The sequence below is a fragment of the Calidris pugnax genome, unplaced genomic scaffold (assembly GCF_001431845.1).
Source record: "Calidris pugnax isolate Ruff unplaced genomic scaffold, ASM143184v1 scaffold13, whole genome shotgun sequence".
NCBI classification, from domain to species: domain Eukaryota; kingdom Metazoa; phylum Chordata; class Aves; order Charadriiformes; family Scolopacidae; genus Calidris; species Calidris pugnax.
The window spans coordinates 18,915,149-18,941,386 of record NW_015090810.1 but is presented as its reverse complement, the minus strand read 5'-3'; the positions used below and the strand labels follow the sequence as shown (position 1 = coordinate 18,941,386).

General features: G+C 39.5%; 1 protein-coding gene across 6 annotated transcripts in view; it reads left to right on the top strand.

The window, feature by feature from the left end:
• Window positions 1-25,664, top strand: part of PTPRM (protein tyrosine phosphatase, receptor type, M) — a 360,339-nt gene extending 334,675 nt beyond the window's left edge. For all 6 annotated transcript variants that reach the window (XM_014938720.1, XM_014938716.1, XM_014938719.1 and 3 more), the window contains 10 exons: window positions 3,702-3,818; window positions 8,077-8,231; window positions 8,518-8,653; window positions 9,224-9,373; window positions 9,850-10,023; window positions 12,420-12,551; window positions 15,658-15,783; window positions 17,605-17,768; window positions 19,835-19,970; window positions 24,771-25,664. In XM_014938720.1, coding sequence (XP_014794206.1) covers window positions 3,702-3,818; window positions 8,077-8,231; window positions 8,518-8,653; window positions 9,224-9,373; window positions 9,850-10,023; window positions 12,420-12,551; window positions 15,658-15,783; window positions 17,605-17,768; window positions 19,835-19,970; window positions 24,771-24,824 — 1,344 coding nt within the window. In that variant the 3' untranslated portion in view covers window positions 24,825-25,664. The remainder of the gene's footprint in view (window positions 1-3,701; window positions 3,819-8,076; window positions 8,232-8,517; window positions 8,654-9,223; window positions 9,374-9,849; window positions 10,024-12,419; window positions 12,552-15,657; window positions 15,784-17,604; window positions 17,769-19,834; window positions 19,971-24,770) is intronic.
• The last annotated feature ends 574 nt before the right edge of the window (window positions 25,665-26,238 follow it).

Below are 26,238 nucleotides of genomic sequence, written 5' to 3'. Positions count from 1 at the left end.
TCTTTCCTTGTACAAATAGAGGCCCTGATCCTCTTAAACACTTAAAAGTGTGATTTTAATTTACACTATTTAATCTGCTCCTGTCTTTAAGACACTTTGCATTTATTTGAGAGGTCCTGAAAGAGATGGGAGGCTGCTCTTTAAGCATTTACTTGACTTTTATCTCATCAGGAGTCCACAGAGTTCCCATTTCTAGAGCTTAGCACGTGCAGCAGCATTGGAGAGCGAGAGCCAAAACTAGAAATAAAGCCTGAAATGTAAAAAAAAAAAAAAGTGTTTCTCCTCCCCCCCTCCCTCCCTGTGAGTGAATCATTTAGTGTTGGTCTGTGGCTCTGACTGTGGCTCTGGCACTGATCCCATAACTGTTACAGCCCCTATTCCACTTGGGAGAGTTTTCAGGAAATTGTGTTGTCATGGATCCTTCTGCTCAGCTCCAATCTGCTCTGTCCCCCAAATCGCCTGTGCCGCAGAGTAAGAAATCCCCAGCAGGCCTAAGCTGCATGAGGCACGAAAGGCTGTAACTTCTGTGTGACATCCCCCAATGCTTTCCTAATTATTCCGCTGGATCATCTTAAATAAGGTTTAAAAACAGAGTGGAAGCAAATCCAACAGTAGAGGTATAAGAAGGTGGGAACTCTTCTAAATTGGTCTTTCTAAATGTCCCCAGTTCTTAGTCATAATCCAGACTGTCTAGACTTACCAAGTTAGAAACAGGCATGTTTTCCTTCAAGGCTGAGCAATTTAATTCAGCCAGGGTTGGTGGCTTGTTCCCGATTGTTTATTTTACTAAACTAGAGCTGCTTTGAGGATGGCAGGCGCCCATCAGAAGGAAACAAGTCTAAAGTTAGCAACAAAGAGACGTGCTGATCAGTAGTGCTGGGGCTGGGATCACCGCTGCAGCTGCGCCCTTCCTACGTGCCTTGGCCAAATTCACGTGGCCAAATTCGTGGAAAGGATAAGTGAACAGGCAGGAAAAGAGAATTGGCTCCAGAGACAGGGTTTTCAGTGGGCTGCTCCAGTCTGGGGGTAGCATGAATCGCCTTATTCTCTATGGAGAGTTGAAAAATTATCTTAGCCATAGGTAGGAAAACCCCATTTCAGAGTGTTCCCGGCAATGACTGTGAAAGGGTCAGTTTGCTGGCCTAAGGGATTTGAACAATGGGAGTTTTCCGGATTATTTTAACAACACAGACAAAACAACAAGCATTCAGTGTTTTTCACTTAGCTTCTATCAGAGGATTTTTGGAAATACATCCAAATAAGATAAGATCTGAATAAGTATCAAGTAGATGCAACGATAGATAGCAGCAACAACTACTAACTGCTTGCAGCGGCGCTTAATGCTTTTGCAATGGTTGCTCATTGCTTGTAGCTGATAGATACGCTTTGGAGATGAATACGTGTTTGCCAGAGATCCTGCCACTTAGGCACTGTGGGGTTGTCCCTCAGCCTAGCACTTGGCTGGTGGAAACCTTCTCATCTGTGCTGATGTCCTGTCGGCTGGCTGGTGAGCATGGGGGTGTGGGGGGGCAGTCTTGCTAACCTTGTCCCTGCTACAGGAGTGATAGGCACTGGGAGGACTGTCCAGTGTCCCAGCTCCAAGCCTCTCACACTATGGAAGGGAACTGTATAACCTAGTGTTTGCCAGTTGTCCTGAAACCGTGCTTAATACTGCATGAAATGTGAAGGATAGAAAGAATTTTTCTTAGCCAATACTAATGTGGTTACTAGGTCTGAAGACAAGCACAGAGAAATAAATAAAAACCTGCTTATAGCTACCTGAACTTCAGCTCTGCTCTAGGAGCTTTCCATCAGCTGTGTAAGCAGGAGTAAGCCATTAAGGTGCTTGTATAATTTCGTGGCTGGGAGCCAAGGCATAGGACCAGTCTACTCTTTTTCTCTGAAGAGAATCCTGATGCGGGGCTGTGTTTTTCCAGCCCTTTTACTAGGTTCTGTTCAGATTTAAATTTTATCCTGCTAAAGGGTCAGAGAAAAGGTCAGAGCTACTGACTGTGCCCGGACAAACTTTTTATCAGCCAATGTTACTACTTCGGTGTGGCAAGACCTCTTCTCTCCAGACAGTAAAGAGGAATTGTACGTGATTATACGCTACATCACTAGAAACAAATTCTGAGGAAAGTATTTTCTTCTGCCAGGCAGGACAAGGTTTTACTCTTTGTGTAATCCTTTGTATACTGAACCTGGAATTTGTATAAATAAATCATTTAAATCATGCTTTTCAGTTTTCACTGTATGCTTATACACTTGTTCATCAGTTTTACCTTTTGCTCAGGACTAGACATGATAATAATCCAAATATTTTGGCATGAAAATGGGTATGAAAAATATTCTGCTGGTTGTGAAGTTTAATTTTTTTGATTGTTGTTTTTCTATCAGTTTTCTGTTGAATATTTGAAGTGTTTGGGATTTTTACCCAACCCATTTAAGTGTATATTTAGGTAAACCAGTAAGTCTACATGTATTAAAATATCAATTTTAAATTTTCCCTTCAGTGAGAGAAAGAGAGAATCAAATTCTATGCAGCAGATGTATAACAGATGCTATGCTACTCCTAGCATGTACTGCACTACTGGACGATGGCCAGCTGCAGTGGTGGTAGCATAGCTATTACTGTGATGGAGCAGAATAAAACCAAGATATATAAGTAATGTGTTAGCTTCTGTGCCCACCAACTTGTCCACAATAATGGAAAGGAGGAAAAAAGTCTGTCAGCTGTCTGCATCGTCATATACAGTCCCCACAATGACTCACCTCAAAATATAGCGGAATAATAGTGCATATTTGAATATGTTAAATACTGTGAAGTCCATCCCATCTGGACCATACCAGGGCTCAGAAAATCTGAAAAACAGTTCACAAAACCTACCTTCTTTCCGTCTCTATATCCCAGGATAAATTTGCCAAAAACACACAGCTCCAGAAGCCAAGTGAAATTACTGTGGAGAAAGGGTAATTAATCTCACCTAACCTGAGCCATCATGCAGCCAAATATTTAGGTGAAGGCAGTCATCTAGACTCTTTTCATAGTTAACGAAAATAAAAGCACCTCTAGAAGGCATTTATCCTACTCATCTTAGTTTGAGCTGAGATGAATCCCACCCATAGTGTTTGGGGTCACCGAGTGAATTGGTGTTAAAGCCCAGACATAAAACTCATCCCTTGACTTAAAGTGTTGGGTTTTGCCATTTGACCTCTCATCGGTTCCTTTGGAAAGTTAATCTGAGAAAACAGATACTTTTCCGACATTAGAGGTGATCCTTCCTGTCAGAAAAACGCATTTTCATTTTAGAAGGTAGGAAGATAATTTTGAGACAAATCACCAAATAGAGTTTGGGGAAAACCTTCTGGTGGTAGTTATCCCTCTGGGCACAGCCTGCATTGGAAAGCAGAGGAAATGAACAATTTCTGTGACTCAGTCACACAGGGTGGAAGTATCCCTTGTGCTCTGTACAACTTTGCCTTACTTTGCTAACCACAACACAAATCTCACCTGCAACTCTGAAGATGTCTTAAGAAGAGGCAATGTCCCTTGAACATTAATCATTTCCACATGTAAGAAGTGTGACTTGTTTTGCACGTGATTGCATTTTAAAACAGAAATTGTTGCACAGAATACAGAATAGATTTAGTATGAACCTTCTAAAATAAATTAAACTTAATTTCCTTTGTATTTTTCAAAGGTCAAATGCTGCAAATACTGGCCAGATGACACGGAGATATATAAAGACATTAAAGTTACCCTAATAGAAACAGAGCTCCTGGCTGAATATGTGATTCGCACATTTGCAGTAGAAAAGGTAAGTTTCCAAATTCAGTTTTCTAAAATACAATGGTATCTGCCTAAGTAACTTATATACAGCTTCAACATGAGAAAGTTAAATCTTTTGACTGACAACCTGGTTTCGTAGCTATTTTTTGGGTAAACTACTACCGCCCTCTTATGGTAAACTGCATTTTTCTTTAAATGCAGCACCTTTTTTGTGCTTTCCATCACTGTTGGCCCCTGTCTGAGTTAGAAAAAATGATGTTCCTTGCCTAGGAGAAATCGAAGCCTCCCTCCCAGCAATCAATTGAAAAACACATTCGTGCTGTTTTCCCATCTTACGTTCCACACAATCAGTTTCTGTCTGTACCAGAGGCTGCATGCACCATTATTCAGAAGTCCGCAGTGGAGGATACTGTTGTATGTTGGGCCGGTGTGTTCCTGGTCTGCAGAGACAGAATTGAAACAAATTAATTTTCTTCTCAAGGCAATTTCACTTCTCGTGTGGAATCAGTCTGTCTATGGAGAGTTCCAATCAGCATGTTGTATTACTGTTTATTAGAATAATGCCATGAATTTTTTTTTGATGCTTACTAGATCTTGTAGCTCTCCCAGGCAGCTTACAATATATAGACAACATACAATTAATAAATAAGGTACTTACTGAAAGTGAGAACAAGCAGGGTCAGTCAAAGCTGAAGTGTTTCATGCACTTTGTGTCAATGCAAGGGTTTGATTCAGACTTCATTAAAGGACAGAAGTGTTTTAATTGCATGTATCAAGACTCATTTGAGTTGCAAAACAATGAGGAAAGGGCCTCTTTGGAAGACTTGATATTCGTAATGGCGCACTGAAGTAATGTTCTCTTAGTATCACCATGAGTAGATTTTCAACTAATTAGCTCAGAAAACTCCTTTTGATTTAGTTGCAGTACCTGTGATACAGTGGTTCTCTCTAATGATGAAATAGTATTCAATTATGGTTTTGAAGAACATAATCTTTAGCATCAAAGAATTCTGCACTCTGGTAGATGAAACTGCCAAAAAGATGGCCCAACAGGGTCTCCGTACATACATCCACAGTAACAAAGGAATTAGCTTTTTTTCCTGTTTTATTCTTCAATCTAATACTTAAATATGCATCAGTACAGCAACCTGAGGGTAATGTTAACAGAACTATGCAGTTTAAATGAACTGAAATACTGTATCATGTTTACCACTATACACACTGTACATCGAATTCATTCAAGCCTGTTGTTCCTTGCATTTAGGTATTTTTAATAAACAGATGAGAAACAGTGGCTACACTTTGAAGTAGATGAAGCACTGGTTGATTTCTATTCTGCAAATTTTAAGCCCATGCTTTGATGTTAGCTTTTCACTTCTTAACTGGGACTGGAAAAAAAAGACCTAGAGGATTTTACAGTTGATCATAACCAAACTGTCTTGAATAAGTGCATTAGAACAGATAGAGATAAAAGGCACTAAACATTTTATTTCTTAGGAAAAAAAATCTCCATCTGAAAAGATTTCATTTAGACACTGCTTTTTAATAGTTGGTAGTTTTTCAGTAAGCCTCTAAAAGCAGTGTCAGTGTAGTCTGAGTAAAGTACATTTGTTTTTACCCTATTTTCCATATTTTTTAACTCTTCCAACGGTACTGGAAGGTCAAGTCTGTACATCTCTTCGACCATAATTCTCTCAAGTTTATATTTCTGATGTACTGGGACTGATACTTTTCAGCCTCTTCAAGAGAAGCTGCGTGATGAGACAGAGTGCTCCCTGACCAAATGTGCAGACAATACTAAATGAAGGGTGGTGTTCAAATGCTAAATATTGGAGCCTCAGCTCCAAAGGACTTGAAGATTTGTCCAACTTCAGTTCAAATTCAACAAGGAAAAATACAAAATTCTGTGCCTTAGGTGGGTTAATCCCATGTGTCTGTACAGGCTATGACATCCTGGGACAACAGCTGACATGCAAGATGATTGTGGATGTAGGACATGTGAGCTACAAGGGGCCTTGTTTGCTGTGGTAGAGAGGAGGAGGAGGGGTAAGGAGGATCTAATTGCAGTCTGCAACTACCTCAAAGATGTTTAGAAAATGGCTATTTGGTAATTATTGAGGAGGAGAGGGATAATGCTAAGAAAATTGAACCCAAAATTACAATCTGATTCTGAAGACCGCTTCCTAGATGTGCTTTATGATGTGTTCTTAAGCAGCTCCTTTGGAGTAGTTCCTTTACAGCACAACAGCTAACTGAGATGAATTACTCAGGAACATACAGCAGCACCATAAGTATTTGTAGGATTAGGGTCTACATTTTTTAACATCTTAGGGTTTGTTGGCAGTGTACATCAATTTCATTTTGTTTCAGCTGAAAGAAAAAGTAAAAAAAAATACAGTATTTCAAGCTGAGCATATGCTTTTATGATTCATGCAGTTGTGTTGCTATTTTGGGTTTAGAAACCAGCAGGGAAGCTACAGACATGAAAATCATTCTTTTGTAGGTATAATAAGCAAACTCATTATAAAAGTACCCCATATGCAAAATCTTTTCTAAGTAGCTGTGTTACCCATGATAGACAAAAATGCAGTCAGCATGACAGACAGCATTTTCAAAACTAATGCACAAGACGCACAGGACAGATCCTGACCCGTGCAACAGCCGGACACATTATTTTGGAGGGGCAGTTTACTCTTTGTAAATTGCTTGAAAATGAAGGCTGCGTACACCGTGGAGAATTTGTGTGGGGTACTCATTTCAGTCCTCGGTTTCTGTAGTCATGGCATTGCTTTTTGTATGGGATCTTTGTTTCTCTGGGGGCTGTGGGCAGTCGTTAGGAGAAATATAAAAGTGTTTGGGACACGGATACCCCACCTACACACAGCTATTTACAGAGTTGGAGGCCTTGCTTATGGTAGCAAAACGCTGTTAGCTAACACACTGTAAAATCCCCAGGGTACAGAGACCAAATTGTATTTGAATGTGTTTGCTAGACTGTCTTAAAATGCAAATTACATTGTCTGTTCCTGGTTTTCAATATGTTTTAAAATTGCTTTTTAGGATATAAGGTAATTTCTGTTGCGAGGGTGTGATCTCCTCAGTCCACACTCTTCATCTTCTCCCCCGCCTGCCTTTTTGTGTGGCGATTTCTGAGGGAGAGGAGTGTGGATATTCCTCTCAGCAGATCCCCAATCTCCAGCCTGAGCTGTCAGAGCATCAGGGCTCCAAGGTACACCAAGCCCACTCCAGCCCTGGCATGGCCAAAATTTCTCACTCATTGAAAACCCAGACTCTTTTAGCTTGCATACTAGCAATAAATTTGGAAGTTTGCGTTACTTCATTATGCAAAAAGAATTAGACCTTTTATATGCAAACCAGCTCAAGACAGGAAATACATCTTTAAGAAGAAAAACTGTAAACCACCAGTTATTAATATCACTGACATTTAGTCCAGCCTAGACATGATGTGTCATAATTTTGCTGTTTGCTTATGAAATATGTATGATGGCCTCTGGTCTGTGGATTTCTAATGAGAATAAAATACTGGCAGCTACATTTTTAGAGGGGGAGGGGGAAATACAAGCACTAAGAAAATCAGACTTAGCATACACACCTCTAATATCCAGACTGCTCCAGAAAGTCACATGGGAAATTACTTACTCGATCAGCCTCTCATTTATACCTGTCTTACCATATCCATGTCCTTCTAGACTGTGGCAAATCACTTGAAGAGTGAGCATTTGGAGGGCTACGAACACAGCCCCTATGATTGGAGGTGCAAAAAGGTTTCTTGCTATTCAGCTGTTTCTTTCAGACCAATGAAGGAGACAAATGATAAGGAAAATTATGCTGAAATTGTAGTTCCCCAAAGTCAGCAGCAAAACTCCCGTGGAGAGCAGCACGAAAACAAATGTCATCTGTGCTATATGCTCGTGGCCTTGCTGCTGACCTGTTCTGTGATCATGGCATGCATCTTAAGGCCACACTTTTCAAAGCAACCTAGTGCTTAAATATAGAGATGAGCATCTATCTTGTTGCTAAAAGTTTCTGACCAATCTAGTGCTAAATTACTCAGTTTTGTTGTAAGGCTTTGAAACCAGTTGATACGTAACCTTTGAACTTGCTCTCCTGCTATGAGAAAGATCTCCAACAGTCTCCACAGAGCATTGGTAGGGGGTGGATGTTTTACAGCAAGGCTTTTGAAGTAACATTCTTACGCTGTCACTCATCCAATTTCTTTCACATTCCAGCTTGTTTTTCTTTTTCAACCCTTGTCTTTTCAACAGAGAGGTGCTCATGAGATTCGAGAAATTCGGCAGTTTCACTTCACTGGGTGGCCAGACCACGGTGTACCCTACCACGCGACAGGCCTGCTGGGATTTGTACGGCAGGTCAAATCCAAGAGCCCGCCAAACGCTGGCCCTCTGGTTGTTCACTGCAGGTGGGTAGAACACTGTGTTGTCCACTAAACTCAGAACCTACTTTTTCTTCTCTTCTACTGCATCATCCCCACACAGGTTGATGAAGCCACCGGAGCTCTACCCGCAAGAACTTAAAACCTAAAATATAAACAAGAATGGCACAACTAAGTCTGAAATCCTGCAAATGCCTCAACGCAAGACTTAATTTCAGTAATCCCACTGATCAAGTACCTGCAAGATGAACTCTTGTACTTTACATTTTCCAATACACTGCTAAACATTAACTCTGCTCTTCTTTTACTTTAGTGCTGGTGCTGGCAGAACTGGGTGCTTCATTGTGATTGACATCATGCTTGATATGGCAGAAAGAGAAGGCGTTGTAGACATATACAATTGTGTGAGAGAGCTTCGATCTCGGAGAGTTAACATGGTGCAAACTGAGGTATTGTTAATCTACTGGAATACTGCCTTACATTTTGCAAGAAAAGGTATTCTTCTGCCCCATAAAACTAGAGCCCCTTTAGGGTAGGCACCATCCAGAAGGTAGTTTATGCAGTCATACACAGAATATATTCCACACACAAACTTGAAGTACCCCTGCCCAAACAAGTACCCAGTTATGCTGCACTTAAGGTTTGCGATGGAAAATCATGAGTGTTTCCTCTCCGGGGAGGATTCATTCAGCAGTACATCTTGTTCAGGATCAGGTAAGTGATAGAGCCTACAGAACCGTGCAGAAGAATGAAGAAACCAGAAATATTCCAAGTTTTATTCCAGAGTGTTACTGCACTTCTGTTTGTACTTGTAACTAGTTTGAATCAGTCCTTCCATATTAATTTCTAAATAAGTGAAATAAAGTTTTGTAAACTGCTGTTGTTTTTTCTGGTCTTGCTTGAGTCCCCGTAAAGTCAGAGAGAGTTAGTGGCAACCATATTAATTGTTATTTTTTATTTACCAAAATATGAGTAGTGTATGCTCTGTATGTCAGTAATTATTTTAATTGCTTTACCAGGAACAGTATGTGTTCATCCACGATGCTATCCTGGAAGCCTGTCTTTGTGGGGACACATCTATTCCAGCTTCTCAAGTTAGGTCGGTTTACTATGAAATGAATAAACTGGATCCTCAGACTAACTCCAGCCAGATCAAAGAGGAATTTCGGGTAAGTTGTGGCTAGCAGCACCTAGAAGCCATACAGTTCAGCCATGCTAAAGACTCTTTCTTAGATGCATGCTTATAACCATGTGAATTTTGGACCAGGCTTGGGAGGGGAAGACTGAAAAGAAAAAAAGGGAAAATAATATTTCACTAATTGTTCTTGAATTATGCCAAATCATAAAAGAACGCAATAGGGTAGTAGTAAAATCTTCTTTTTACTCAAGGGAAGCATATCGATTCCTTCCACTGTCCTTTCTCCAGAAGGCAGGTTACTCTACAGCTGTCTTTGAGGTTATTTTTCAGATCTGTGTGCTTCCAGGATTTTTTGCTTCTAAACCCTGCTGTCTGTGATGTGTTTTCCTTTCTCTGCATATTGATTCCTACTGAAACTGAATGCTGAGATGATCTGTTCTTAAATATTTTGGAATGCTTTCACTGCTGTGTTAATTTTTCTATTGTATTATTTACTCTTTTTGAAAGACTTTAAATATGGTGACTCCGACACTGCGTGTAGAAGACTGCAGCATAGCACTTTTGCCACGAAATCATGAAAAGAATCGCTGTATGGATGTTCTGCCTCCAGACAGATGCCTGCCTTTCCTCATAACAATAGATGGGGAGAGTAGTAACTACATTAATGCTGCACTGATGGATGTAAGTCTGCACTACATCATTAATAATAAAAAGGGAATAAGCAGCCCTCCAAACTGAGCAATGCCAGAAAGTGGAGTCGGCATAAGAAGACTGAAATCCTTCTAGCTTGTTTTCCAAAAACATGGCACAAAATCTATAAACTCCCAAGTACATTTAGGATCCCACATATGTTATGTCACAGCCAAGGTTCCAAAGCCATGGTCAGGGAGCAAGTCAGGGAGTTTTGATAAATTCATTGTGTCTGGATTTCTCCCTAGTGCTTAAATTTTTAACCATCTGGTCTAGGAAAAAAAGAGTTACCTATTAAGACACTAGGGCAGTTAAACAGGATAATAAGGTTTGCAGCAATACTTCAGTTCCCTTTGTTTCTAATTTTAACAATAATTAACAAAAAAAAATTGTCTGTCAGCACAGGATAGTACACAAGCCATTACTTCAGTCTTCCTGTTTATTTCTGATTGAGAGTGTGTTGAGTGTGTGTGTGTGTGTGTGTGTGTGTGTTCGGTTTTTTTCCTAATGCATGTATGGTAATTCTAATCCCACTAATAGAGTATCAGTAAAGACACTTAAACTGCCTTTACAGTCTGTAGATATTTATAGCCTATCCTTGACAATTTAGAACTGTAGTAATTATGGTTGTCAAACACATAAACAACAAGAAAACAGAGGTTAGCAAAGAATGAACACATTCTAAATGGCCTTTTTGAAAAGTGAAGCTAGAGTAGTAACAGTTTATAGCAGCTTTTGCATTTCTTTCCTTCCAAGTTCTCAAAGCATTTTCCTAAATTAAGCCTAAGTTCAAATCACTCCTGTGAAAAGGTGGGTGTATTATCTTTATGTTTATCTATGTAGAGAAACTGCAAACAAAAGTTTAAGTGACTTCTCTAGGTTCTCACAGTAGGTCAACAGCATTTTGTATTCGAATGGAGGTTCCTTGATCTGCAATTTACAACCTTGCCATTACATTGTCTTCTTTCCAGGAGAGTTCAGTACTGTTTTGTTCTGTAAATTAAGTACTGCTTAGAAAGAGCAGTGCCTCAATATTTGCTTTGAAAATTCTTCCCTTCTTCACTGTTGAAGCAATGAGCTGCATCCAAAAGCGTGTCTGAGCAAAAGGCTTCAAGGATGGAGGTGATGTGGATCACTTTCCACCCAAAGGACCTTTGCCGATCCCCTGCAATATTCCCTACACTGATGGACAAGAGTAGACATTTGTACCTCTCTCTAAACACTCAGTATCCAGCAGACAAGATGATGTGTTTCACTCTCTCCACTTGGCATCTGTTGAGGTGCAGCTGGATCACTTCATGTAAACCTTTAAAGCTCCCTTCAAGCAAAAGGGGTAGCAAGCATAATTTTCATTATTCAGTATCAAGTGAGTTTGAGAACAATTTTGCCCAAAAAACCTGATGGGGCTTCTAAGTGACAGAATAATGCAGAGCCCTTCAAGCATCTCTCATCTGCATCTAATTTCCAGCAAGACAGGACCAGTAGGATAGAAGGCAGCTGACTGATGTAGCAGCAGCATCGATACCTGCTGGTTGCAGCTTGCTGAAACGAAAACAAAGAACTGATGTCTTGCATGTCTGTATCTGTACCCCAAAACCACATTGGATTCATTTTCTGTGGTCTCTTCAGTGACTGTGAAAGAAAGATGCAAATTACATTTGCATCAGATCAAATCTCTGATTACATCAGATCACATTATAGATCAGATTACATCTCTGTTGAGGTACAAAGACTTCAGTTCAAGGCATGTAGAGGCTTCCCTGCCCTCCTTAAGGAAGGCAATGGCAGCCCCTCCCAAGAATTGCCCCAGTGTGGCCACACTGGCCTTCAACACTCAGGGGGGCAAAACTGAAAATTACACAGTGGAACAGCTCCACCCAGCAGCTCTGTCAACAACATACCCTGGTACTAAAAAAAACCCCAAAAGCACTAAAATTTATCCCCTGGGTATCCTTGCTGCTGTCAGATAGACCAGAATTTCAACAATACTTCTGAAAAACAACTAGATATTTCTTTTCACGGGCATCATTCAAATTAACAGCTAAGTGCAGACAGCCAAGATTAATCTGTCTATTAACAGCTCGAAACAAAATGTTGCTCGGAATTTTTTAGGACTTCCATTGGAGGCAAAAACCTCTGATGATTTTACTCTATGCCTGTGGCATAAAATAAGTTTCAGAAATGTAACATCTGCAGAAGTCATATTCTGCCCAAATACAACTTATTAACTTTGAAGCATATAAGATCTTGGGAAAGAGCTGAAAACAATGTATTAATTATATAGAAAATAGAAATAATGCTTTCAGTCCCAAAGTTTTGGGGCTATGACTGTCATTCTGCTAAATGGATTTTTATCTTTTACCATTCTTCTTGTTTTTTCTTTGCAGAGCTACAAGCAACCGTCAGCTTTTATAGTTACACAGCATCCCTTACCAAATACTGTCAAAGATTTCTGGAGATTGGTCCTAGATTATCACTGCACTTCAATAGTTATGCTGAACGATGTCGATCCAGCACAAGTAAGTCCAGAAAACTGCTCCATTCAACAGAGTAGTGCTGGTGCTTCAGCATTTCAGCTCATGTGCACTCAGAACAGCTTAAGGATGTAATTAGTTTTATAAAACAACATTAAATACTAACACACTAAAAAATGGATTAGTCACTTGCAGATACACACTGGAAAGAGGAATAAATCAGACTCTCAGCGAATTCTCCACCAAAATGTTAATACACACACACAGAAGTGCATGAGCCAAAAATTTATTCTGATAAGAAAACACACTTCAGCTGCTAAAAAATCAGAAATGGTGGTTGTAGAATTCTGACTCAAATCTGAAACACACTAATAATAGCCAAAAGTCATAAACAGAAGCCAACAGCTATTCATTAGCCTGCCTGAAACAGGTCAATGACCTTGGTCAAATACCAGGGGATAGGTGTTCCCAGTGTGGAAAATCTGTGTTATGTTTGTCACAAAATGACATTGTTAGCAATGAGATAGGAACTAAACAAGATTGGAGACAAAGCATCCTTCGGAAGAGAAAACAGAGCAACAAAACGTACGGGGGAATGTAATTACCTTACAAAAGACTTGTGCATGCTGTACATGTTCTTTAGAAAATTGGAAAACTGTACCTACTGGTTTGGCAATTTAATCGCTAGCATTAATCACTAAGTGTCCTAGAGCCTGGCTCACAACAGCACAATTCCAGGTTCTTACACAGATATCATTTCCTTGGTTCCAACAAACTGCACCAACCATCTGCTGAAGTAATGTGGTGGTAATCTGGATTCTTAATATGCAAATATTTGCTAATCATTGGTTAAGAGAAATTGTTACTTTTTTATAGCAGACTGCATGTTATTTTTATTCTTGATAGGACCAAGAATCTTTTCAGTTTTGTTGTATATTATTCATACCTAGAAAAACATTTCCTTCTATTTCTAACATAAAAAATTTGTTTTTAAAACATACTAATCTTCCTTTTTGTCTTCCAAAGGAATGTGTAGGAATTCCACAGACTATTTTAAAGACTGAATTTCTGATTCCAAGCCCTTAACTGTCTACAGGGAGAAAAATAGAAATGAAAGACAAAACTTTTATTCATGAGTCTAAGATTATTTTCTGAGTGAATAAGGAAAGACTCAAGGGAGTCAGCCTGTTAGGGACTGCTGAACAGAGTTTTTTTAATTTGTGGGCTGTGTTTTGAATTTACAATAGTGCATGGCTATTTCAAGCATTTATTAGCCTCACAGGCTTTTAAAAGCTATTGGGATATGCAGTTAATGCACCTGCCTCTGCAGTATGTTAAACCTTTTCCCTCTAATGTGAGTAACAATCTTTTCATTAGGAATAAATCTCAAAACCCTCGGAGCAAATGGAAGTGGAGAGGGGGCAGAGCTTATTAAAAACACACATTACATTCAGATTTATTAATAATTACTGGTATCATTATTATTTATGTATATATGGAGTGTTTACAGTTCTGTTTAGATATTACAATTTATGTGGATTGTTATGCTCTGTTGGGAAATGAAATTCAACCCTTCACAGTGACTCTGACTTAAAGAGAGTCACTAGCATCACATGCATGCAAAATGCACAGACCTAAACGCTTTTGGTTTCTTTACAACTTGAAAGTCTTGACTTCCTAAAACAGCTCCAGCAAACAGCTCTGCTTATTATCATTCAAGCATTTTTCAAAGATCTGTTAGAACAGTATTACTATGTATTTGAAAGACATGTACTAAATTGTGCACATGTTAAATTTTCTGAGTACTGGCATTTGCATTAGTCGTATGCATTACATTTTGCTATACTGTACACCAGCATATTTCATAATAAAAATTTGTGTAAGGTTTAGACAATATTTGGAAAGCAATTTGCTCAGCGGAGCAAATCGGGGGGGGTTTCAGATAAAAGAAAATGTATTTTCCTACTCGAAATTTCTGTTTTTAGCTTGTTAAAGTGAGCTACTGCAAATCAGACCCTGGTCTCTTTTTAATTGATGTAGTAAATGATTATGTTTCCCTGAAATGTAGTCATCTCTAAACGGCTTTGTTGAGGAGTAAGTGTTATAAGAAATGCAAAACAACATCTGGAGTAAATGTGATTTGTCAGCTCAGCTCTGGATCACCAACAGCAATGCAGCAGAATGAAGACCACAGCTGTTTTACTGAATGAAATAAAGTTCCAAATATGACACCAATGCTTCTGCAAGCAAACAAAATTTCATGGGTTCATACTTAATTTTAGTGAATGCTTGCAAATGCTACATGCTTGAAGTGCTGTAAATATCCCTGGAAAAATAACATTAGTGTTTGTATGGGAAAAAAAATGGACAAGCAGAGTCTAGCTTCAAAAACCTCCTTGCAAAGTGTTGATTTAATCTTTAAAGTATTAACACCAATGATAATTGGTTCCTGGATTAAGCCATTGTGATATTATTAGACACTAAAACTGAGCAAGATAATGGTAATGTTAGTTTGTGATCTTCAGATACCTAGAAGTAATGTTTTCTGAGCACTAAAGAAAGCATGATTGCTATTTTCAGGTGGCATTGATAAGATGAAATTGAGCAGTTGATGAAAATTTAAAGCAATGCTGATATTAGCCAATATCGTCAGTTACGACTGAAACAGATATGAAAGTTAAGTCCTGAATTTTGAGAGCTGATGCACCCTTCAAAGTATAAAGCGCATATTCTGATGTAGCTTGAATTATTACCAACTTTTCAGAACAGTTGGAGGTACCAAGCCTCTGGTCTTTGGGCTGCACGCTGTCTCCAAGATACGGTAATGTTTGACAGCATCCTCCCTGCCTTGTCATACAGGCTTGCAGAATTGACGTTGAGTGTCAGAAATGTGTTACTCCAAATACCAGAGGATGGCGAGTACAGCAGCAGTAGTGGGTTCAGTTAAGTGAAAAGGCATTTGTTTAAGCTTGTTCCACACAAGTAGAAGTAGAATGCTTGAAACCGATGGAGGACTGTGTATTTTATAAAGATACTGTGTGAGAATGTCAGTAATGAATGTAGCACAAAGGAAAATCCAGAAGAGTATATTGAGGCAGCGTGAAATTCAAAGTGATTAACTGTGCTCTTTTGTGTTTGCTGTCTTCTCTAGCTGTGTCCTCAGTACTGGCCAGAAAATGGAGTACACCGGCACGGTCCTATTCAGGTGGAGTTTGTATCAGCTGATTTAGAAGAAGACATCATCAGCCGGATATTCCGAATTTATAATGCAGCCAGAGTAAGGATGTTATTTGCAAAACAGTTCTGTCTCAGTAGATCAGTTGACTCTGTTCAAGTTACAAAAAAAAGAAAGTTAAACTCACATAAAACCATTTTCATTTTTCAGCTTATTTTTTTGAGAGCAACAGTGCAATACTGAGTCATACCATAATCAATGAGATAAAAGCCTTCTATTTGTATTTAAAGGAAAAAATATTTTAATGCATATCTCAAGTGTGTTCAATGCAAATGAAATAAATGGGGTATTCAGACTGGTAGCCAAGAAATGCTAAAATCAGTGCTGTTTTCAACAGTTTGAAATTAGCCATTTTGCATATTTTTGTCTTGTGTCATGTGAAGAATGCTGTGCACCAATAGTAGGCACGTTTTTCAACACCAGTCCCAGGCTTTTAGTGAAGATCTTGTCCCGCTAATCACACTTCATAATATATGTAAGTACTTCAGAAGGACAAGTGCGTTCTCATATCCAGCTTTTATGCTCCTGTAAAGTTGACAGAAGACTAAAGGAGGCATGTCTTTCAAGCTGAGCGGAAAAAAGATTCCGCCACAGACCAGGCACCTCTCCCCATCCAGATGAAGAGAGCCTTTGCAATGGACTGGTGTTGATCACTGAAGAACCACAGCAAGGAATAAGCACCATTCCCTGCTGAGAAAAGATGGGAACTGCCCTGGTAGGTCTCAGGACAGTGAGAGAAAGGCCCCCAAAACACACACACACAAACATGTTAATAACCAAACAGGGAAGCAGATTGTAAAGCTTCGAGATATTTCTTTAATACTATGAAGGCTTTGCATTCACAGTAAACTTGACAACATAAAAACACGATCTCCAGGAGCATTAACATGGGCTGTAGCAGGCACTGGGTCTGGCCGATGTGCTTTGGGAAGAGGGGCCATCAGCTGAAAGAAACTGGCCAGAAAATCACTGGATTCCAAATTTTGACATCAAGCAGACAAAACACATTGAAGAACATATCTAATGTTGAATCCACTTTGTTTCATTTCCTTATCTTGTTAATCGTACATCCTCTATTTTACCTTTTACTCTAGAGAAAAAATTGTAATGTCAACATTTCTGTGTGTTGCTCATTTTAAAAGTGGCACTAAAATGCCCTCACTTTGCACAGAAGTGAAAGTGGCAAATCCTAGACTACAAAAACAGTTTTCATGTGTGTTTATTATGCCCTTTTCAAAGGACTGTAATTTTCTGCCACGAACACTTGTTCATGCTTCTTTTTTATTTTAAATCACCATAAAGCAACTGCTCGGTAACGTTTCACCAGAGGGGTTCTGACTGCTGCAGTAGCAGACAATAAAATAAAATGGAGTTAGATTTTTTTATAAGCCAGAAAAATCTGAGGGATTCCTTTGTTGTTTTTTTTTTTAAATGTTTCCTGCTTCAAAATATCTTGAGATATTTTGACCTTTCTTGTAAAAAAAAAGACAGAAGCATGCAAATATTCTTCAAAATGCTGAAGTATATGAAAAAAGAAGGTATATAATTGAAGTTGTGTTTCAGCTCCCTCTTTGCTACCAAGTTCCTGCTATGATATTAATCAATTATTTGCTTGATCCTGCAGCTGTACCATTGCCCTATTCTAGTCTATTTGTATAGCACTCTGTTTAAAACCTCTTGTTCTAATAACTCTGTTGGAAATTAAAAGTCATAACTCCTCAAGGGCAGTTGAAATTACATTAGTAGTTTCTCAGCAATGATCTGCTTGAGCAACTTTCTTCAGCGATGCAAATATCTAAATTATGTACCAAAAAAAAAAAAACCACCTGTTATTTTTCCTGCTTGTTGTCTGAATCTCTACAGCCCCAAGATGGCTACCGGATGGTGCAGCAGTTCCAGTTCCTGGGGTGGCCCATGTATAGAGACACGCCAGTTTCTAAACGCTCCTTCTTGAAGCTCATCCGCCAAGTGGAGAAGTGGCAGGAGGAATATAACGGGGGAGAGGGACGCACAGTCGTACATTGCTTGTAAGTACTGGAAACAGGAGAGAGAAAGTAAAGGAATAATGTTACAGGATTTGTGCCAGATTTTAAAAGATTTGTGAAGAGGTGAAGAGGTATCTGTCCTAATCAGGAACTGAATAAATAATACGGCTGCTCATTTAAGAGCTTTGAACATTAGAGGAAGATTCATGAGATTCCCTCTCTGTCCCTTGGTAGACCCCTGTGAAAAGATGATGGGTACAAGTTAATTCTATTTTATATAAAGATGTTCAGTGACTTTTGCAAATGGGAAAGGTGCATATTTATTCAGAATAAATCGAACCTGTAACTTCAGAACAATGTACCTTTTATTTCTACAGATAAGGACTATAGAAATAAGTAGCACTGAAGGGATGATTCCTCTCCCAGACATAAAGCGTAGAAGCAAAAGTGGCATGACAGACCAGTTATGATGATCCTTTAATTGCCTTACCTTTCTGTAATAATGGCATATATTTTTGTCCTCCTGTGACCTTTGTGCTCCACTGGTGCAGAGTCTCATCCATTTTAGCACCATCCTCCTTTTGAAATGACTTAATACTTGTACGTGCTGTTTCCCTTAGCAGTAGTTGATCTTTTGAGACCAAGTCTTCAGTGCTTGAAGTTGTCTCCATCTTCCTCTAAACATCTGCTTAAAGATGCTGCCATTGAGAAGAGACATGCTAATAGGAAAAGCACATGCAAAGCACACACACTTTCAAAAGTTGGGACCCAATGTTGGAATGATGCAGGAAAACCTAAGAATGTATTAATAATTCCTACTATCACTGACCTTGAACAAGTCACTGCTCTTCAGTTTCCCCATCTGTAGAATGGGGATAATAATACTTTCATCAAAGGAGCATTGTGCAGTGTGATTAATTAATGTTTTGAGATCTTTAGCTGAAAAGACCCTTTTGAAGTGTAAATTACTGTTATCTCTGAGGTGGCTGATGATATTAAATAGTTGTACAACATCACACATGCGTCACTTCCAGGCAGTAAAGAAAGAAAAAGCTCTAATATAATCCTTTTAAATGACTTTATTTTAATTAAAATTCTCAAAGAGTCCCACAATATCAGGCAATGTTTTGGCAGCAGAGAGCATTCTTTTCATACTGCCTGGATGTGACAGATGTGCGACGTTGTAGCTTCCTTTGAAAATCAACCATTTGCGAAGCTGGTTTGAAAGACCCGCTACCTAAACTAGTCTGCACTCTGGTAATTATTAAGGTTTATTATTTTCAGTGAAGCGCAGCCTAAAGATTCTGATTAGAATAGCTGTAGAAATAATAGGGTTTCCAGAAAGAAAGAGATTCTCTCACAGATTAAAAATAACCAGGGATAAAGTCTTATTACATACTGTATTTGATCATGCACATGAACATTTGTGCCTGGCTTCTTTGTTAGCAAGTCACTTCGGGTTCTCATCCTCTGATACCGTGGGTGGAGGGGGAAATACATAGACTTCTAAAAGTAGTCATTGCCAGGCAGCCGGCCCCTCTGCCTGCTGCCGGGGGAATATCGCAGCACCACCACCACCTAGTGCCACGCTGAAGGTGGAGCCACCAGAAGGGCTCCTACAGAAGAGGTTTTGGGTGCTTTTGCTGGTCCTCCGAAACACCTTTGAGCCCAGGAGGAAAGCACCAGGATCTGGAATAAAAGAGCTTAGACACCTTCTCTGTAACATTTCCAGGACTGATGTTCATTGCAACCATGTGTGTTTACAGTGCAAAGGCGTGTTGAACTGAATCTAAAAGTACCTTGTCTTTCTTTTAGCATCCTCTTTATGCTGTCTCATGTGTTCACTCAAGGGTGGTGCAAAACTCAGCCACTCAATTCCCTCCAGGCTTTCAGCCAGCTGGATTCTGAATCATAGCTTTGAGATCATTCAACCCATTAATTCCAATTAAAAATCATGTTCTGCCTAGAGTTCAGCAGCCTTCGGAGGCAGTAATGTTGTGTGGTTTCTCCCTGCTGGAACTCAAACCTTCTGCAGCCATCCCTGGTGCTGTATGAACTTGTAACATGGAGTCGATTTTAACTGAGCCATTTTATCATTTTTATTGTAGGAATGGAGGTGGCCGCAGTGGGACATTTTGTGCAATCAGTATTGTTTGTGAAATGCTTCAACATCAGAGGGCTGTTGACGTATTCCATGCTGTGAAGACACTGAGGAATAATAAGCCTAACATGGTGGACCTTCTGGTATGAGCTTTTTAACTGCACCACTAAATAGAAAATGTTCCATTTTCTCAGAAGACTCAGTAAGATTTCCAAGATTTGCAGTGGGAGTTGTTCACAAAGCAAGCAAGTCATTTTCAAAGGGGATAATGAAGTCACTTCACTTGTAAGAGTATTTTTACACTGCTTTCTTCCCAAGGAGACTTTGTCTCTGTTCATTTGAATTTTTTAAGAGTTTTAAACTTTCAGACGAACATCCTTATTAATTTTCTTTTCTAGCAGGCTGAGCCAAGTGGAGAGCAGCCCTTGCATGGTAGAAATAATAGTTATGTAAAATGAAATGCCAGATTTTCAAATTATATATTTTATAAATAGCTTAATCACCTAATATTTATCAAAGCCATGAATTTCAGTTTGACATCCAGAATATCGCATTTAATTATGGTTGCTCTATCTCATAGAAAGATTAGAGAAGTTCAGAAACAAGGGGCCATGTGCAATTATTTTCCTAGAGAGTGTTTTATGAGCTTTCTTTTTAAATGGAGAATTGCTGAAGTGCCAGCTGCTATGCCACAAGAGCTGCAGAACAGCTTAAACCAGCAGGTTCTTACACTCCAGTGTGCAGTTCTGTGCTTGGAGATGGGTGTAGCATGATACCCTATTCTGAAGCCTGGGCTATAAAAGACCTTGTTTTACAACATCCTGATGTAGAGGTGCTTGCTTGAGAGGCAGCTGTATTCAATTTAGCATCATAGGCAGGAGGAAGCAGCAGCTGGGCAGCTACAGGGATGCTAAACCAATCTGAGCTTATTTTGCAAGCTCTGGTTAAACAATTTTGGGTCATATTTCAGCACCTTTGCTAGAGAGTGCACAGGGTGAGGCAGGAGGCATGTCATAGAGCTGGTCAAGACTCTTGTAATTTTAGGAGAGATCCCTCTGTCTCAGATGAGCTGCTGAAATTGGGGTGTGAAACACTGTAAAATGGGCAGAAAGGAGGGATTTCTGTTGTGAGGCTTTCAGGCCCTGTGTAGATGGATAGGGCCATCCACTTCTCCACCACACATATCACAGCACCTCATCTGTCCCACAGAAGAACATCTCCCATCACATCCTCCATCACAGTCATCTCATCTATCCTACCTAAGAAATCCCAGATCCTCCCCTAGGCCCTGCTCCGGCCGGGCTCATGGAAAAAAGCCAGATGTTGCCAGCTGTGCTGAGCGAGGAGGGAGTTTACAAGCAGCACCACAGGGCCATGAGCCAGCGATGTGGAACTGTGAATCTTCTATCAGTGAGAACTATGAAGCTTTCACAGTGTTGGGAGGGAGCAGCTTATTTGGCTCCTCTTTCTCTAGTTTATATTCTCAGGAGGAGAATCATCATGCTGAGAACCATACATTTTTATTTCCTAGATATTAAGAAAAATGTCCTACTTCTTCATTCAGATAGTATAGTTTGGATAGAGACTTGGCAGGCCTGCTGTTCTCAGTTCTCCCAGAGTTTAAGTCCACAAAACACACTGATCTCTTATTCATTTATTTTATAGAAATAAAAAGAAAATTACCAGTGTGAAGATGTACAGTTGAAGAAAATGTTCTCTATAAATTCCCGTTTGTGACAGTTCTCCACGTATAGATTTGTCAGGCAGCTGTCTCCATTTTTCAGCAGAGATTTTTTTTTGATCAAAAGCTAAATGTATTTTTTTTAGAATATAAAAATAGCCTTTAGTAAATTCAGGAGGGTATTGAGAATTTCTGGACAGCATTGAGAGGCCTTGTAAGGCCTTTTCTTTAGGAGATGTCAAAGCAGTTGTGAAGGAGATCAGTATTGTTTTCCTTATTGTATAGACAGAGGAACGAAGGCAGGGGACAATCAGGATTTTGCTCATTATCACAAAATTCACTGACAAAACAGTTAGAACCACATCTCTTCAGTCTTGGTCTGCTACTTTGTAGGAACAAATATTTGAATTTGCAAGGTTTCATTTTCCATGTAGATTGTTTCACGGTAAAAGGGAATCAGGACAATTGAGTTCTTTTCCTGATCCTGTTACTGACTTTATCCTTTATGACCTTTCTTATATTAAAGTGTCTTTGCCTCAGTTTCCACATCTGAAAATTGAGAACAATAATATTCATCTACCTTTGTAAAATTCTGTGGTAAAAGATGAAATGCTCAGAATCGTAACAGTATTTCATAAAAATAGTTTCAAGAGTGCTTTATCAATACCTGTTATGCACTTTCTGACTAGATGAAGGGCAATCTTTATGGTCTGTACTTAGAGAGTCATCTGTTAATTTCATTGAAACCTCTGGTTTCCTGCAAGTCTAAAAATCTGAATGCCATATCCATACAATATGGAAAATCTATGAAATTCTTCAGCCATCGTACAAAGGTAAAACATGGTATTAAAAAATGTCTATTACAGAAAGCCCAAAGCATTTTGTGGTAAATGTTATTGGACCTACTAGTGCATGTCCTAGAAAAAAAAAAAATAAATATACCTCTCTGAAGCTACCTAACATAAAGAGACTTTTAAGATTCACCATCAAGTGAATAATAGAAATGTACAAAGGACACATATAAGTGAATTCAGTGGAAAATAATATATGTCTATTCTTTAAGACATGTATTGAGTTTACTAAAAATGACAGTTATTCTGCTGAATCAGTAAATCAGCATAAAATGAGCAAGGAAAAATGGAAATGGATGAGGGGCTGATCTCCCGTTTTGATCTGTTATGTAGTTATAAAGTAATTTTCATTTATTTAGAAAAATATATGCAATAAAGCAGAAAAGGAATAATTTACATAATGCTCCTTTCTTTCCTTTCTTCCTTTTTGTTCTTTTCTCATTCAGAATTCAGGGAACCTGTACCTACTACTTCTTTTGGCTTTTTTGTTTCATTTAAATGTTTGGGTAAATACTGCAAGTAGTAAGAATGAAAACAGAAGAGGGATGGGTCTACACACTCAAAACTGTGAAGTCATCAGTGACTGCATCATTTGAAATTATAGAATCATAGAATTGTGTTGGTTGGAAGAGACCTTTATGATCACCAAGTCCAACCATTAACTTAACACTGTCAAGTGACCACTATAACATGTCCCTCAGCACCACATCTAACATGTCTTTTAAATTCCTCCAAGGAAGTGACTCAACCACTTCCCTGGGCAGCCTGTTCCAATGTTTGACAGCCTTTTCAGTGAAGACATTTTTCCTAATATCCAATCTAAACTTCCCATGGTGCAACTTGAGGCCATTTCCTCTAGTCCTATCATTTCTGACTTGGGAGAGGAGACTATGCCCCATCTCGCTACAGCCTCCCTTCAGGTAGCTGTAGAGAGCGATAAGGTCTTACCTCAGCCTCCTTTTCTCCAGGCTAAACAACCCCGGTTCCCTCAGCCACTCCTCATGAAACTTGTGGTCTAGACCCCTCACCAGCTTCATTGCCTTCTCTGGACTCGCTCCAGCACCTGTAGTGAGGGGCTTTTCTTTCCTGTAGTGAGGGGCTCAAAACTGGACATAGTATTCGAGGTGGGGCCTCACCAGTGCCAAGTACAGGGGGACAATCACTTCTCTAATCCTGCTGGCCATTCTATTTCTAATACATGCCAGGATGCTGTTGGCCTTCTTAGCCACCTGGGCACATTGCTGGCTCATATTCAGCTGGCTGTTGACCAACACCCCCAGCTCTTTTTCCACCATGTAACTCTCCAGCCACTCTTCCCCAAGCCCATAGCGCTGCATGGGATTGTTGTGACCCAAGTGCAGGACCTGGCACTTAGCCGTGTTGAACATCATCCGATTGGCCTTGGCCCATTGATCCAACCTGTGCAGATCCCTGTGTAGAACCTTCCTACCCTCCTGCAGATCAACACTCCTGCCCAACTTGGTGTCCTCTGCAAACTTACTGAGGTTGCACGCCATCCCCTTGTTCAGATCATTGATAAAGGTAGTAAACAGAACCAGTCCCAGGTTATAACAGTTGCAGAGTGGGCAAGGGTCAGTCAAAAGCACTGGCCTCTCTGTAGCACGGAAGATGTGAAGGAGACAAAGTCACGACCCTCCATCTCCAAAGGGTGCAGAAAGGGTTTGCATGCCACAGGAAGGGGATTTTTCTGGTATCCATCCCATTTCCAAGCAGTTGCAAATAAAACCAGGAAGTCTGCATTTGAAGCACAGGTTTGGCACCTGAAAACGTAGCCGGGGTAACAGAAGAGCTGTTAAGAGCCTAACGTATGCATTGCTATTAATTGCTAAATATTAATTGAAATGAATCCAGTTAATTTAGCTGAAGTGCCTGGTGCACTGGGAGAGGACAGTATTTGAGCGTGGCTTCAGGCTGCACGTATTGGAGTAACTGTAAGCAGCTTTTGCCCTGAAATTTAGCAAGTGTATAAACAACTTTAAAATATAAGTTATGATTTGGGAAGTACTAGATACTGGGTCTATTTTAATGATAAACATTTCCAGGGAGGAATTTCAGTAACTCCAATTCTGGTAAAGCAGCACTACATGAGCATTTTGACAGATGACAGAAGGGTTGCAAGTCAATTTGCTTATGTGTAGTCAATTTTTCTCATACAAGTGTAGTAGAGCAGCTAAATACACATCTAATATGAGGAGTACCATAAGTTACTGTATGTAGTGTCTATTATCTAGTTAATATAAAGATTTTCTTATCTGAATATAAATTGGATTTGCAAACTGGTTCCCATTGACAACAGCTGTTAGTAAATAATTTTAACAGAAGAGAAATATTGATCCCCTTAATTAAGTTCCTTCAATAATTGACTTTGTGGTTTTGTTTTGATTTTTCAGGATCAATACAAATTCTGCTATGAAGTGGCTTTGGAATACTTGAATTCTGGCTGATTGCATTAACAGCACAGACAAAGTTCCTCCCTTCACCACCACAAACAAAGCAAGTCGCTTCATGATATCTGTGTAAATGAGATGAAGACTTCTCAGTGTTATGCTTATACTGCTTTGTATAATTGGCTCTTTTTAAGAGCCCGAAAAGATGTTTATAAAGCTGCTTGCACTGCCCGTTTTCCACTATAATGCCGCTGCTTGACACCCATATGAACGTACACCAAACCACATGGCAGTTGTTGAACACTGTATTCATAGCCATTGATGTGGTGAAGCAGCATAGTCCTCTGGTAAATAAGAGAGCACAATTATATTCTTATGAAGGAATTTGTACTTTTCTGTTATATTTCGTTGCCTGTGATTCTCAGTTATTGTCACAGCCTAGTGTACATTTCTGTTCTGTGGAGAATGCTGTCTGGCATTTTGATAATATATGATTTTAGTTATATTTGTATTCTAACACGTGCATAATAAATGAATCATATGTAGCTTATCTGAACTAATGGAAAGACATGTACCAAATCATGTTAACTTTGTTGAGTTGTAATTTCTATCCACTTTGTACCATTTCAGAGAGAGAATCTTGATAGAAATACAGTTAGAAAATGCAAAATGCAGGATGCTCAGATTAATATATCCAAAGCTTTTTCATTTGTTTATATTGTAAATATTTTTTGATTTCATCAAATTATTTATTCATTAAAATGAATTTTTTTGTGAAGCACAGTGAGTGACAATCATTTTTATTAAGCCCTGGAAATGCTTACTGTATGATAGTGTAAACATTTGTTTACCTTGTATGGATTCTCAGCTCAATAAATAATTACATACATGATAAAATCTCGTTTAATTTGATATCTCTTGGCATCTGAGTGCCTTCAGCTAAGCCTCTTTTCAGATTAATTCTTGTAAATAGTGAGCTGCCTCCAGAGCATGTTTATTGTGTGATCCAGTGTTGATCTGGCCAATAGCAAGGTGTGCCCTGCCAATATATAAAGAGGTGAAGTGCGTGTTTAAAGATGCACGTGCACAAGTGCAGAACCCGAAAATTGCCCTGCTGTACCCAGAGGAGATGATGTTGGGCTTGCAGTACTCCCTCTTGTCACAGCGTTCCTCTGCAGCCCTGAGCATGCCCTGCCCGTCGCTCCGTGTCTGCTGCTACGAAAGGGGTGATGTTGCATTTGTTCTTGGGAAGAATGACTGCTGTGAGGTAAAAGATACCAATTCTGGAAGGACTTGGGGGGAGTTAAAAAGTGAGTAAAACTGCGCTGTTACTGGGGCTGTTACCAGTTCTGCCAGTGGATTGTTTTACATCATTAAAGCTCGTGCCTGTCCTGAGGATGACTGCACTGCACTTCCACGGTCTTTGGATGGTTCCTCTTTCTCCCAAGCGCTCTGACCAGTGTTGCACCAG